A 15,509-nucleotide genomic window follows, 5' to 3' on the forward strand; every position below is an offset into this window, starting at 1 on the left:
AGAATCATCTAGGTTGAAAAAGACCTTCAAGATCATTGAGTCCAACCATCAACCTGACCTACCAAGTCATTAAACCACGTCTCCCTTAGAGCCACGTCCACCCATCTCTTAAATACCTCTAGGGATGGGGAATCCACCACTTCCATGGGCAGCCTGCTCCATTGTTGACCACCATTTCAGGGAAGAAATTCTTCCTAATATCCAGTCTAAGCCTCCCCTGGTGCAACTTGAGTCTATTTCCTCATGTCCTATGACTTGTCACCTGAGAAAAAAGACTGACACCTTCTTTGCTGCAACCTTCTTTCAAGTAGCTGTAGAGAGCAATGAAGTCTCCCCTAAGCCTACTCTTCTCCAAACTAACCCCAGTTCCCTCAGTTGCTCCTAATAAGTCTTTATAGTCCCTTCACCAGTCTAGTCCCTTCACCAGCTTTCTTGCTCTTCTCTGCACACGCTTGAGCACCTCAATATCCTTCCTTTAGTGAGGGCCCCAAACTGACCACAGGACTCGAGGTGCGGTCTCACTGGTGCTGCGTATGAGGGGATGATTGCTTCCCTGGTCCTGCTGGCCACGCAATTTCTGATACAGGTCAGGATGCTGTTGGCTTTCTTGGCCACCTGAGCACACTGCTGGCTCACATTCAGCTGGCTGTCAACCAGCACCCCCAGGTCCTTTTCTGCCGGGCAACTTCCCAGCCACTCTTTGCCGAGCCTATACCACTGCATCAGGTTGTTAAGACCCAGTTGCAGGACCCAGCATTTAACTGTCTTCATAAAGGTATTGGGAGAAATCTGTGGGGAATTTTTGCATGGTTGATTTAACTTCTATCATTTAAGTTTTGTTTAAGTAACGATATTTGAGTTGTTACACGGAAAGCTGCTTTTCAGGTTTGTGGTTTGCATGGTACAGTGATCTGACAGATGTGTTTTTTGTTTTGTTTCATCAGATTCTTCCAGTGGCTAGTGCATCGCAGCTTATTCTTGTGGACTTAATATGTGCACTTAACACGTTGAAAATTGATACCATATTACATCTAGTCAAAGAAGTAGTCAAGAAACCATCACAAATCAAGGGTGAAGAGGTAACCAGGAAGATAATTTTGTTTTCTTAATACATTGGAATAGACCTAGAACAACATATGTTAGATGTTGTTAGAAGGAAAGTTACTTTTTAAGTGTGAAATTTTCTTTTGTTCCTGTTATGTTTTCCAGAATGTGGGTTTCTGTAATCAATCAGTGTAAGTAGATTCTTTAGAATATTTTTGCTAGAGAAGTTGCTGGTAATGAAAAGGTGGAGGGTCCTCTTGATATTAGAGATGATGACTCAGTGACATGTTTCTATTCCTTTACCCTTATCTGAACAGTTAGAAGTACTTTATGCTGACTCTATTTTCCATTTGGCTTTCAAGGAAGCCAGTACTGCTGTGATGCATGCCATCATGGGAGCTTCTACAGCTCTGAAAAACTGCAGTGGATATTAGAAGTAATGTGACTACTTTTAAACAGGGGTGCTCTATTAAAGCTCAGAATTCCCTTGTACTGTTGTATAGATAGTTGTATCATGGCTGGTCACCTGCTGGAGTACCAGTGGCTTCTTAGAAGTGTTGTGTTTTCCAGCAGCTTGGGCTTTCTGTTCTTCTGAAAGCAAATAACTGCATTTTTGCTTTTATTTTTCAGAAATCCTCTCTTGTAGATATTCCAATGCTGCAGTTCAGTTATGCTTTCATTCAAAGGTAATTTAGTCATATAAGATCATTTTCTGTTTTACTCAAAGTGTTAGGATAACAGCTAGCATTGCTATTTTCGCTTTACTTTGATCTTCGTGTCACAATGTCACAGAACACCTTTGCGTAGGAAATGGTTGTTGCCACTTCATTGTTACGTGACAGATAGGCAAAATAACTGGGCTATGACATTTTTTTCCATTGATCTGTTGATAATGCCAGTCCAGAAGTCTCATTTCATACTACTAGAGCAATATACTTCAGACATCTAATTAGCAAGACACTTGTGTGTGTTCTTATGACCTTTTGCCTTATTTGGTCTGTGTTTCCAGAGGAATCAATAGAGAACTTCTGCATTTTCCTTCCTTTTCAGAAAGGCACAATAAAATTGCTATGGCTGCAGTCTATGCTGGACATTTAGTGGGTCAGACAGCTGATTGAAAATATTCCTTTAATCAAACTTTTCCTCATATACTTGCCTTTTCTCATATGGATTTATTAGACCGTACAATATACTGTATGCAATAAGCAATGGAGATGAAGTAAGCTGGCAGGCAGTGGAGTTAGATAAACTTTATGCTTTTTCTTTCCCCTGGAAAACCACCACTTTTACAGTGCTGGCATACTGCACGTGCTGCTAGCATTTACGGATGCTAGCGCACACATACAGTGTGTGGCACCAGATACTTAGACCATACTGCTGGATCAGTTAGGAAGGTGCAGGATCTGAAGGGCTGATATCGATGGAAGCTTTTGGGCCACCAAGTTACACATGTATGTTGTTTTTTGCCTTAACTCTTAACTTCTGACTTGGGTGTGTTTGGTGTTCTTTTTTTGGTAGACTGCCTGTCTCAGCCTTGCAGGAGAACTTCCAGTCCTTATTAGGACTTCTGAAGGAGTCTGTGCAGTTGAACTTGGCTCCTCCTGGACACTTTCTGCTTCTCAGGTACTGCATAAGAGAGAAGAAGGCTTATGGATGTTTCAAGTAGACCTATCCAACTGCTAACTCAGATTGAATTGATTTTCCCACAGTACTCTGAATGACTTTGTGACCAGGACACCTACGCTAGAAAACAAAAAAGACCAAAAAGACTTGCAGGTACAGTCTATACGTGTATAACTTTTTCTTCTAGTTCATACATCTGGCACTGTTTAAGTAAAAGTGGAGGTGGCCTGATGTGTACTTTGTGTCTGAGTTCACCTGTCTTTCTAGAATGTTTGAATGTGCATTCACATGTTATAACTTACACCTGGTAAATATGGGAGACATGATGCGTGGGATGTCTCTAACAAAATGTCAAAAATGCATGAAAACACAGTGGCAACTGTGGACTGTTCAAAGCTGTTTTTCCTGGATGATTATACGATTTTTCTCAGAGTTCAAATCATAACACAAATCTGATGGTCATGAGTTCATGTCACGTGGGTAAGTATTGAAATCTCAAAACTATGTAGGAAAATTAGTAGCATAATTTATCCTTGAAGCTCATAGCTGGATTTGGCAACGTAAATGACTATCGGCTCGTGTTTATTTAAAGAAGGGGTGGAGCAGAGCAGGATTCTCTTCCTCTACCAACTGTGGTTTCACTAGAACAATTTAAGCACTACACATCTAGGTGCAGTTTTGGCTCTGAGCCAACCAAACGCTTCTTATGAGGTGAGACAATGTTATGGCTATGGTACTTCTGTGTGCCAACACTTTTGTGAGTCTCCACTTCTGCTTCAGAGACTGGCCAGCGAAATGGCAGTCGTTATAAAACAGACTGTTTTGCCATCTTATCTTTTAGCTTCTTCACATGACCTCTGCTTTAATTTGGGTACTTGGGATTTGGCTTCCCTAGAGTGACCAGCTTTTCATTTCACTTGGAATAAAATGTGCTAAAACGTGGCTATGAATATAGTTTGATGGGCTGTCTGTCTTACCACTAACATAAAGAATTGAATATGGACAGATGAATTTCCGTAAGACAGAACTCATCCTCACTTAATGCTCTCCAAATATGGAAGGAAGAAAAAGGAACTAGGAGGTTTCAAAACAATACAGGCATCTGTATGCCATTTATGAGGGGCTGAACAATTCAGATATGTCTGTGATGGATGACATCTAATGCAGAAAGTGTGTCAGGACTGATGCTGAACAGATACTGTATTAGTGGTAATGACTTGCATGGAAAATCATTACCAAAACTTCCATGCTAGTCTAACTTGATTTTTTTTCCTGCTTCCCATTTTCATGCCTTGCTTTATTTGAAGTGAGCAGTAGCTTATCTTGAGCACAGATAAGTAAATAGATCAGAGAAGTATTTATGTTTCTAAGATATAAAAGCACCTACTTTTGATCTTCCTAACAAGTTCCATGTAAAAAAGGACTTCACTGGATTGCCCAAGTAACAGTAGGCTTCATCTGATGATGTATTGTCTGGTTATTTTACAGGAGGTGACCCAAAAGATTTTGGAGGCTGTAGGGACTGTTGCTGGTTCTTCTCTGGAACAGACTAGTTGGCTGAGTCGGAACTTGGAGGTGAAAGCTCAGCCTCAGATTTTACCAGATGAGTTCAACGTTGAAGATATGAATGGTAATGTGATTTCATCTGACTTTCCATTGCTTTCTCTCTTCTGCTTAAGTCAGTAAAGAGTACAATGTGTCAGTGTGCTGTTTGTGTGAGAAGGAAGTAATACAGATGGAAGTAAAAATATTCATTGCCCTCCACTAACAGTGCCAACTTAAGTGGGTTTACTAAATATCTACATACTGTATGTAATACAGAGGAGAAGTTATCACAGGTGCATGCAATACATGGGACAGAACAGCACGAGGCATGAAGTATGTCATTGTGGCAAGATGCCCAGGAGCATTTCATTGTAATACCAGCATGCAAGAAACAGTTCTGTTTGGGAAGAAAATTAGCAAACAGCAAAATTTAACCATGTCATGTCTGAAGTCAAAACTAAACGATTGATTTTGCCTCTCGTAGATACTTCAGTGGCACCATCGTCAATGGTTTCTGCCTCTGCTCCTTCAATATACAGCGTCCAAGCTCTTTCACTCCTTGCAGAAGTAAGTAGGATCCAGTGTTCCAGTTGCTGTTCTCATCCATGGTTATTTATTGATATTATTGAGCAGAGGAATACATTAGGTTTTTCTGATAAACTAAATTGGAGCTTAAATATTTAACGAGGCATCCCATGAGCGCACACATCCTATCTTGAAAAACAGCATGTTTCTCCCCTTTGTGAGAAATACCTACTATAGGTTTAATGAGACATTCTTTTCATTTTTAAGGTTCTTGCTTCTCTTTTGGACATGGTTTACCGGAGTGATGAGAAGGAGAAAGCTGTGCCATTGATTTCCCGTCTGCTATATTATGTATTTCCTTACCTACGCAACCACAGGTGACTTCTCTCTCAGCACGTCTGATTTTTATTAGGTCTGATTTTGACCACACTGTAAGACTTTTGGTTTTCCTTCTTCTCAGGAGTGCCTAATAGTGAAGGGGAACTGTAAAGTTGGAGATCTGAAGTACAAAGTCTCATACAAATAATTTTCTAATTTGGTCATCAGCTGTAAGGAACAGACAAACATGTTCTCCCTTTCTTTACCTTCCCGTACCATGATCTTTTGATCTAGAAAATTATCTGTAGTCTCCCAAGTGAAGGTTTCCCCAACAAAGGGAAACTTCCTTTATGAGCCATAGTCCTGTAAAACTGCGCTCAGAGACTGCTGTCCTGAATGACACCCCAGAAGAACTTCAATCTCTGCTCACTGTGGAAAATCTAGGGAATGAGGCACAGTCAGTTAAAATAAACCTCTGAGACTACTTTTCACCACCCTCTTTCTGCTGTTGACACACACGTGCCTCCCAAAGGGAAGAGCACAGGTAATGAGCATGACTACTAGGTAGATTTTGCAACCATTACTTTGCAAAGCTGCTCAGATGTAGAATCAGTGAGCCTGTCAGCTATTCTTAAGTTCTCTGTGCCTTAGTTTTCTGATGATCTTGTAGTTACAGCACAAGGGATAATGGCTTTAAACTAAAAGAGGGTAGGTTTAGATTAGATGTAAGGAGAAAATTCTTTACCATGAGGGTGGTGAGGCACTGGCACAGGTTGCCCAGAGAAGCTGTGGATGCCCCATCCCTGGAGGTGTTCAAGGCCAGGTTGGATGGGGCTTTGGGCAACCTGGTCTGGTGGGAGGTGTCCCTGCCCATGGCAAGGGTGGTTAGAACCGGATGGTCTTTCGGGTCCCTTCCAACCCAAGCCATTCTGTGGTTCTACAATTTGAATGATGAGCCATCCTCCACAACAGGGTAATACAAAACTTCCCTTTTGGGAGCATATCTTTTATATCCAGTAAGTGTACACTCTGCCCCACCAAACTCATGCAGCAATAGCAGACATTGCTGGGTTTTGCATTAAGTTATGATTCTGTGCTTTTAGAATGATTTTCTTGACCATTCTCTTTGCTGTAATGGACAAACAGAATTCAGGGTAATGATGACTATGCTTACATTAGCAATTTTGAGCAGTAGTTTAGTTTTGAAGTAAATGCTGTGATTTGTCTCCATTTGGAGGACCTTGACTGCATCCCTTCTCAACTAAAAGTCGTACTCCTGTTAGTCTGAGTGCCACCTCTCCAGCCTGAAACCTGAGTTCCGCCATGGTCAGAGCAGCTGCTGTAGCCAGGATTCCCAGGAAGCTGTTTGGTGTCTGTGTCCTCAGCAGAACGAAGGTGCCAGAGGACAAGCATCAGTTCATGGAGGGTCTCTTCTCCATCCTCTTACCAGTTTATGCTTGGGCCCAGCACTCCTTCACTGCTATGCCTTGCCGAGCCTGTTGACCAGTTTGGAAATTTTTTTTTGGGGAAGTTTTGAACCACACCTGTAGTGGAGACAGGCAGTGCTGTGAAATGTCTAGTCCAAAAACATCTCCCTAAAAAAAGGTACACTGGAAATGTGAGGAGCTTCTGCACAAACTGCTTTGATCAACAGATCTCCTACTGCTATGAGTTATGAGATAATGTAGACATAGCCTACCTGTTACTGAGATAATTTGGTTAAAAATTCTGGGGAACCCAGTTAATTTTCTGAGTACATAAATTTAACTTTTTAAAGATTGATATTTATTATTATTGTTTTCTTCCCCCAGTACCTACAACATTCCTAGTTTTCGTGCTGGTTCTCAGTTGCTCGGCTCATTGAGTGGATACGCCTATACCAAGCGAGCCTGGAAAAAAGAAGTTCTCGAGCTGTATATGGATCCAGCTTTTTTCCAAATGGACACTTCATGCAATCAGTAAGACGTGAGACTGCAGCGCTCCAAGATTCTATTCTATGATTTGCAAAGAAAGGTTTAAAGGAGAATGGGCTAATATTGGAAATTCTCTTTAGTGCATTCTTACAGAATCTAATAACGTTAAAAATGGGGCTCAACAACTTATTATGCTAAATGGATTATAAACACTTAAATTTTCTTTATGGTGCAGAAGAATAAATGTGTCTCATGCTGATAACTCCCCTTAGTGATTTGAGAACTGCACATAATAGAGCTGAAGGACCTATAATATAGTATGTGTTAAAATACGTAAGATTCTGCATTCTGAATACACTTTGGAAACTCTTTCCCAGTATGAAATATTTTACAAAATCTTTTGAGGTGAATCTACACCAAAGCTTTCTCTGGTTGTCTAATTCCTTCTATATCTTATCCAGTTGGAGATCCATTATTGATCATCTTCTGACACACGAGAAAACTATGTTTAAAGATCTGATGAGTAAGTACTAGCTACTGCTGACTTATTTCTACATTACTTTGAATTGTATTTGCTTTTCAGCTATTAGTTGTATTTTTAATAATGTATTGATAAAATGCAGAGAATGCTGCATCTGCATAATTGATCGTTACCAACTTTATTCTCTGCTAAAAACTAAATTGAACAAGTTTTCTAAATTGACTCTGTATTTTGGTAATGTTTAAAACATGCCAAACAATATTTAAAAGTATTTTTGTTCAATAAACATTAATATTGGACTCCTGCAAGCACATTTGACGGTAATTTTAAGTTCTTGAAGTGTGACTGTAGCAACTGTTGCCTGTTACAAAGCAAGGAGACTTGGGCTAACTCTGCATGCATCTGTGTACTGCATAGAGCTGCAGGAATGTGGTGCACCTGTGCAGAAAACCTTTGAGCAACATGCTTTGATCTCTAATTCAGGCTTGAGGACAGTGCAGAAGAACAAGTCCTTGGGGAAGAGGCAGGTTTGGACCCCTTGAATTTGCCTGGAGCTTTGAAAGAAGCAGAAGCTTTTGTCCCTTTTTCAGACCTTTCTTAAAAGAGAGTAGTTGAAGGGTTACAATACAGAACTGTCAATTCTTTAATGCACTTTTTAAACAATATATATTTTTTATCTTACCATCTCAGTTTTTGCTCAGTAAGTCTTGAGAGCACTCCTCTATGGATTTAAGAGGCTGAAAAGAGAAGGAGATTCATGCATGTTAGGACTGAGACGGCCTGAAAATACTGGGCAGCCTCATTTGAGCTGCAGTGTTTGCTTCGTGTAATTTTCCCACTAGTGTGAGTAGATCTGGATCAACACCAATACATTATTCCAATCCATAGACCTAAAGAGAGTTTATATTTTTAAAATATCTCAGGACATTGAAATTATTTTAATCCCAAATCACAATAAGTCTTTATATGGTAGATAAGAAGTAATTCTTGTATGTTCTAGATATGCAGAGCAGCGCCTTAAAACTCTACCCAAGTTTTGAGCAAAAAGCAATGTTGTTAAAGCGGCAAGCTTTCGCTGTCTTCAGTGGAGAAACTGATCAGTATCATCTGTATCTTCCTTTAATACAAGGTAAAATTTGTGGTCTTTTCATCTGCCTTTTTTATTCAGCTGTGATACATACATAAATTGTGTTAGAAAGGAATGTCATACTTCCATTTTTTAAAAAGAGTTCTTAAAATTTATGATACTATGAATCTCTGAATTCTACCAAAAACAATCTCATTAAGAGAGAGACAGGAATCTGCATAACCAAAGCCTTTGGCCTAGAAATATAAATGGAAACAGGATTATTTTGTGGCATTCTACCAGCCACTCTTGGGTTATTGTTCCCCTCAAATGTCAGTTTTGACATAATTTTGTCCAATATAAAAACCCCTATGTTTTCAGACTTCTTCTGAATGACATACTTGTTAATAGAGTGCAAGGGACTGAACCTGAAAGCAAAAATTTTATCCTGTCACCTTCTATATTTTTGATTTCCTGAAACAACACGTGTTCAAGAAAATAATACTTTTCTTCACTTTTTGAATGTTTATTTCAGAGCGACTGTCTGAGAACCTCCGGGTTGGACAGACTTCTCTAGTTGCCGCACAGATGTTTCTCTTCTTCAGAGTTCTTTTGTTAAGGATTTCTCCTCAGCATCTAACCTCATTATGGCCAATTATGGTGACTGAATTGGTAAGGAATAAGTAGTAACTTGAAACTAGTTTGTCTTTGTTGTTTGCATTTTGTCTTTTTCTTCTTCTCAGATATACCTGTTGTTTGAAAAAGGAAATGTTTTCAGAGATCTACATTAGTTTGATAATTTGGGAAAATAATTAACATTGTCTTTCGGAAATACCTTTTTGACTGATGTTGCTGTTGTTGCTAATGTAGTGTCTTGCATGACTTAATAACTTGTTTCAAGTCATGAAAGTAAACCAAGAGCTTGCTATTTCTTATTTTACTTACACTACTATGTGAAGCACATTTTTTAACGGTTGAGTTGTATGAACATTTCGGCATCCCCATAAATTATTTATTTATTTAAAGATTCAGACATTTCTACAACTGGAAGAAGATTTAACTGAGGAAGATGAACCATCAAAGTAAGAATTATCATTTCTCTGATGAAAGCTTGTGAAACTTGTGAAAGCTGTTAGCAATTGTGCTTGCTCTGTATCTACCTTTTTTAAATTTTTCCTCAGGGATAGGAAAGAGAGAGCAGGACGTTTTATAATTGCAGTCATGTATTTCTGGCACTGGTGAATCAGTTTAGGATTTTTTTTTCAGCAGCTAAAATAGTTCTAGATGCAAAAAATGGTACTTAATAGTTGCATACAAAAATAGAAGAGATGCAAAGTAAGTGTTTTGGATATTTAACATTTTGACATTTTCTTCTGAATATTTTAGATACCAGTTTTCTGCTTACACCCTCTTCTTATATTAATCCCAGTGTTAATACAGACAAAAAAATAAGGCTTTTATTGCGCACAGATACAGGTGCACATTTGTGTAAACGTAGATGTTTTCCTTTAGCTTAATGAAAAATGTTGGATTCGTGTTTTAATTGTGCATTTCTCAATTGTAACTAACACAGAAGCAACAGCAAAATAAGCAAACAGAAAGTCTCAGGTGATGGCAGTGGATCTGACATCCAGCAGAATGAGCTGTCCTTGTACTTATCAGCTTGTAAGTTTTTGGACACAGCACTTTCATTTCCACCCGACAGGATGCATTTGTTTCAAATGTAAGTCTTCTAATTGCTTAAGTGTTCTCCAAGTCATATCTGTTCTTGTCATTTAAAGTAATTTCAGATATATTTTTTTCTAGAGTTAATTTTTCCATTTGTTCTGTTTACAAGTGCAAACATTGATGCAAGGATAAAAGTAATTTGGGGTATTTAGAAAAACACTTTGGTCTTGTCAGTGTAAGAGGATTTTTACTTCATTTGAAGATTCCCTCACACAGAAAAATGTAGAGAAGGGAAAAACAGAGATTGCTCTTTGTTTTCCCTTTGCATACACTTGGGGATTTTTTGGAGCTGGTTGCATTTAAGTACTGACAGTACTGACAGTAACCTCCTTGTTCATTAAGTTTGGCTCTGGTGATAGCACAATATTATACGTATGACAGCTCTGTGAACGAACCAGTGCTCTGCTAAACTACATGTGATTCAAATGGAATTTTTCTACCTGTCTTCTTATCAATGTATTCGATTTGTTTCAGGTACAAATGGGCATTTGTCCCAGAGGTGGACACAGAGTCATCTGATGTGACTTCTCATTTTGTAGAAAATCATCAAGAATGCAGACCACATATAATCAGAATCATGGATCTGCTAAAGAAGAAATATGGGGTAAAGAAAAAATGCTTTATTTGAGTTCCTTTTTTTTCTTTTGAAGCTGTTAACTTTTCTAAATAAGTGGTAAGCTTATAAGTTAGGCAAGAGGTTTTTAGATATTATAATAATATTCCTGGGGCTTTTAAAAATGCATCTGCTTGCTTTCATAAATAGATCCTGAAGATGTCAGATTTCTTTTGAGTGTGGAGTGGCAATTTTCCTTGTTGTTCCCTTAAATCTGCCCACAGGTTTAAACAATTTGTCTCAGACAGACAGGACTGGTATTTATGAAAACAGCATGCTGTTCTTTGGCAAAAATAAAAATGCTTACCAAAATAGCATTTTAAATTACCATTAAGGTTTAGGAGTGATACTTACAGAAAAAAGGAATAGGGGCATTACTTGGTATTTATGAGTTAACTCTATATTCTGCAGCTGTTTGATATGTGTTTCTAAAGGCTAGTCTAGATTGGCAGGATTCTGAAAGTGTAAGACTTTCATTTAATGGCAGCTCAAACCTGAATGTAAAAATAACTCAGTGTAGCATCTATACAGTTTATATAGTGATAGAGCTGCAGGCTGTGGATCTCTCAGTATAAAAACAAGTGTATAGTACAGGCTTCAAATAAGCCATATTTAGTAGAACATTGTGTCAGTACAGAAATGTTGGTAAACCTTGGTTTGCATGCTTACAGGAAACAAACAACACTAACGAGGGAATTTCCAAGAGGCACAGATTTCCTCTTTTGAACTTCCGCACTATATCAAGCATCACCCAGCTTATGCCCTTCTTCAAGACTCTGTGTTGTGCATTTACAACAAACGGGAGTGAATCCCAGCATTCACGTACTTCTGCATCTCTCTCTGTGGACTACGTTGGCAGTAATGGCATAAAGATCTTGCAACAGCTTGAAGAGAGCGTTGAATGTGACTTCCTTGAAAACATGGAAAGTTAAGCTGCATGTCAGATGCTTCACTTGTGGTGGATAAATAGCAAAAAAGATATATATATATATATATATATATATATATATATATATATATATATATACTGCAATTCTTCTCTTTTTTTCGCCAGTTTTGAAACTACATTTGGGGTTTCTTCCTGCTTTTCTGCAGTGTACTTCTTTCCAGTTGGTGTTAAAAAGCAGGATTCTTCAGTTTCTGGGGAGACGGGAAGGAGGAAGTGCAGTGTAGTAGTAATTTACCATTGTTACTGTATTCTTTTACTTGTTTTCAATGTGAAGGATTAAAAAGATATTGTAAATAATGGAAGAATATTTTTGAGTTGGTGAAGGTAGCAACTCTACCGTTTTATCCAGCAACTTCTCAAGTAAGTACTTTAAACTACTTTTGGAACTGTGTTCTGAAAGTAAATTTGAGGAAAAAAAATAATATTGCATGTCAGTGTACAATCAGTTTGCAGAAGAGCCATTTCATGATGTTAAAGCCCCCTTCTGTTACTCCTTTCTTTAACTTGTCCCAATGCTTACCAACTTCTAAACAAATAATTTAAATTTCAAACAGATGTATTTTATAAGTCTTTGCATTGTGCAAATAACTGCAAACTTATCATGTTTGTAATTTCAGCTTTGTATTATAATAGCATTCTTCAGGATTAGTGATTCCTAAGTAAAAAGCAAACACATGCATAAAAGGCAAACCTATGCAGTAACATTTTATAATTTGCACTACTTTGAGGGCTTTTGATTTTAATTTGTTTATTAAGAATATTCTAATTCAGTTTTTAAGTGAAAGTACTTTTGTTCTTTCAGCGCTTAAGATCACTTTGCAACTTGTGAAATGCAGTTAAATGAAGATAATCCTGTAAAAATATAAATTGCTGTAGCCTGACAGCCTAATTAAAGTGAAAAGAAAATTCATTTTTTAAAGGACACTTTTTATACAAACAGATGTATTTGGCTGTTCCTAGGTGTTAACAGAGGTCGGGAGGTCATTCTCAGTGCCATGACTACAGTAATGTTCCATGTGCAGCTTCTTCTGGTGCTGCACTGCTTCCACCATCCAGGACGGGGAAGAGAGTGATTAGTTCTGCCACCAAACAGTGAGGAGGTGGACTCCACTGAATTTTTGTATTTAGTGGGTTTTCTGATTGAATTTGCAATGCTGATTTGTCTGAGAGGGAAGTTTGTCATAGTTTTTGTGGTGAAAAGCTTTGTCTGCTCTTTTATTTAAACACCTTTGTTTCTAGAGAAATGGGTTTGTTAGATATGCCTGCAGACTGGTACGTGCTTCTTGTGTTATTTGGAACACCACAACTGAGGTAAATGTACTTGGTATTGGACTTCATCATTATTGTTTTCTTTTTTTTCTAATTAAAAAAAAAAATGGAACATGCTAAATGAATGGTTTAATGTCATTGGGTCATGAGGTCAGGGATTTTTGCAAAACTCACACAAGAAAGACAATGTTATTCTGCAGTGTTTTTTACCTATGGATGTATGAGTCCATCTTTGGATTATAAACTAAAACTATGAAATGCTGAAAAACATGCTTTGCTGTGATAATACTGTAATACTGTATGAAGGTAACATTATAACAGGCTTATGCTAAACTTAGTTTCTGTGAATTTTTACAGTAAGAAAAGTAACAGACGAGTGTAATATTGTGTAGTCACTAGACTAGGAATGTGAATTACTTGTATTCATGTAATTTATTAACAATCTACTGCTGTTGGAATAAGCACAAGTGCAAAAAAAAATTGTTTTTAAGCATCACTTGAAAGTTGGAGCAGGATATTTTTAAAATAATTTTGTTCATTACTTTCATAAATACAGTGATTTTTTAAAAAAGAATATTGCTGATACTCAGGATGACTTGGTAGTTTTACTTGCAGCTTTCTATTGGTTGCATTCCATACTTAGGGACTTCTTTTAAAATTATGATGATCTGCTGTTAAAAATCTAAGACGGCTTTTTGCCACTGAACCTTTTGCTTTGCGTTCTCCTATACGCTATAAACCCATGTCTTCACTTAGTTTCCTCACTAACTAAAGGTGGTGAAGCAGTAACTTAGACGGAGGGTTTTGTCATCCTTCCCTTTGAAAGGGAATGTCCCATTCTGGCTGCATGTACTTGGGACGTGCAGGGGATCAAACATCAGTTACTCCTCTGCCCCGCCACCCAGGCAGTGGTGGTGAGCATTAAAACTAGAATCTGTGACCTAGGAGCATAGAGCTCTCTGACTTCTAAGATGATGTTACCTTCTACGAAAATACCACCTGCTTCTTCTCTCGTGCCTTCTGTGCGCACTTTTGCCTTTGTTCTGTGGTTCTGCAGATTGCTGCTTTAAATGGCCTCAGATATTTGGCTTGCAGAAGCATTCTGCTGAAGCAGAGTCTAATTCATCAGAGGAAAAAGTCTTTTAAACTTAGTAAATAAGCAGATTTTGTGTCATAAAAGGGATATGGACAAGGAGGAAAGGGCTCTAACTAAAACAGTCCTACTTGGGTGGCAGAAGCTTGCAGCTAAATAGGTCTAAAGGTATCTCTAATACTTTAACTTTATTCCTTTTCTATATGGGACTGACTGTGGCCATTTTAATTTTTACACTACTGCTGTTAAATCCACAGGAAGGAGGAGGTTGTACTACTCTAAAACTGGTACTACCAAAGCCGTCTGAGTTAACCGTGGACACATCTGAAAAACTTTAGCCTCAAACTCAGTACCAAGAGTTGGAGAGGAAATGCCTCTTCTGTGTTGTGTAGTTTTTGCCTGTTTTCAGAATAACTAAGCTTAGCTTTCCCTCTTGGATACTTCAGCTTTGGGATAGCATAGCAACAGTGCATGATACGTAGAGGGAAAAGTATTTAAATATTCACAAGAGTTTCCTTTTCCTGAAGGGAAGAAAAATACAGTTGGTGCAACCAAGATAACTGCCAAAGAATAGCAGAACTTTAAATACGGAGCATTGAATAATGGTTGTGTGTTCTGTACTACATTTGAATGTAATTCTTCTAATAATATTAAATGTTATTTTGAAATACCTCTTCAAATGCAGTTCTCATTTTTAGACTACCTTTACTGCTCACAGACCATCTCTATTTTTTCTCTGACCCTGTAAAAGCTCTCAAATTTGCACTCAGTGCATGATGGCTTAGTCTGGATCCCTGCAGTAGTGTCTCTGGGCTGGCCCATGCACATCCCCACAGGGAAGGACTGCACCACCACCTCCCCAGTCTTCTCATCACAAGCCCCTCCAAAGTCCCCATCATTCACATTCCTGATCTTTCCACCCAGTCCTGTGCTGCTGGGACAAGTTTCCAGGATTTCTGCACCCTGAAGAAGCAAGTGGAGCTAGCTGATGAAGGAAGTTGCTGCTGCAGCATCAGAGGATCGCTGACCAAGCGGCTGACAGGCACTGGCCGCCTGTTTGGAGGAAGTGCCTCTCCCCAGGGAGTTAGGGGCTGCTGCTGCACAGTGCCTTCATTCTCTGTGCACCAGAGATTTCGGAGTTTCAGGCTCTATGCTTTCGTATATTCAGGTTAAATACCCTGAAGGTACTGCCTTTTCATTTGGAAGGAAGAGAACTCTTCTGTACAACTGAGCTTGAGAAGGCCTAAGGCTAGAGAAGCATGGTTTCAATGACTTTGATGTATAAGCTGCTTTTCACATTTCACCCTTTCTCCTGAGTCTTTGCACGTCTTTTGTAAGGTAG

General features: G+C 38.6%; 1 protein-coding gene across 5 annotated transcripts in view; it reads left to right on the forward strand.

Annotated features, from left to right (window-relative positions):
• The window catches only part of DOP1B (DOP1 leucine zipper like protein B), a 45,948-nt gene extending 31,111 nt beyond the window's left edge, over positions 1–14,837 (forward strand). For 4 of the 5 annotated variants that reach the window (XM_080556182.1, XM_080556184.1, XM_080556185.1 and 1 more), the window contains exons 23-37: positions 945–1,079; positions 1,675–1,730; positions 2,563–2,667; positions 2,754–2,820; positions 4,156–4,297; positions 4,697–4,779; positions 5,005–5,114; positions 6,867–7,013; positions 7,430–7,491; positions 8,450–8,578; positions 9,051–9,187; positions 9,542–9,597; positions 10,089–10,238; positions 10,718–10,847; positions 11,528–14,837. In XM_080556182.1, coding sequence (XP_080412308.1) covers positions 945–1,079; positions 1,675–1,730; positions 2,563–2,667; positions 2,754–2,820; positions 4,156–4,297; positions 4,697–4,779; positions 5,005–5,114; positions 6,867–7,013; positions 7,430–7,491; positions 8,450–8,578; positions 9,051–9,187; positions 9,542–9,597; positions 10,089–10,238; positions 10,718–10,847; positions 11,528–11,788 — 1,770 coding nt within the window. In that variant the 3' untranslated portion in view covers positions 11,789–14,837. Of the gene's footprint in view, positions 1–944; positions 1,080–1,674; positions 1,731–2,562; positions 2,668–2,753; positions 2,821–4,155; positions 4,298–4,696; positions 4,780–5,004; positions 5,115–6,866; positions 7,014–7,429; positions 7,492–7,932; positions 7,977–8,449; positions 8,579–9,050; positions 9,188–9,541; positions 9,598–10,088; positions 10,239–10,717; positions 10,848–11,527 lie in introns of all 5 variants that reach the window. The other variant, XR_013939604.1, reaches the window with a different exon arrangement.
• Positions 14,838–15,509: the final 672 nt, after the last annotated feature.

The sequence above is a fragment of the Anser brachyrhynchus genome, assembly GCF_964034855.1.
Source record: "Anser brachyrhynchus genome assembly, chromosome: 1".
NCBI lineage: Eukaryota > Metazoa > Chordata > Aves > Anseriformes > Anatidae > Anser > Anser brachyrhynchus.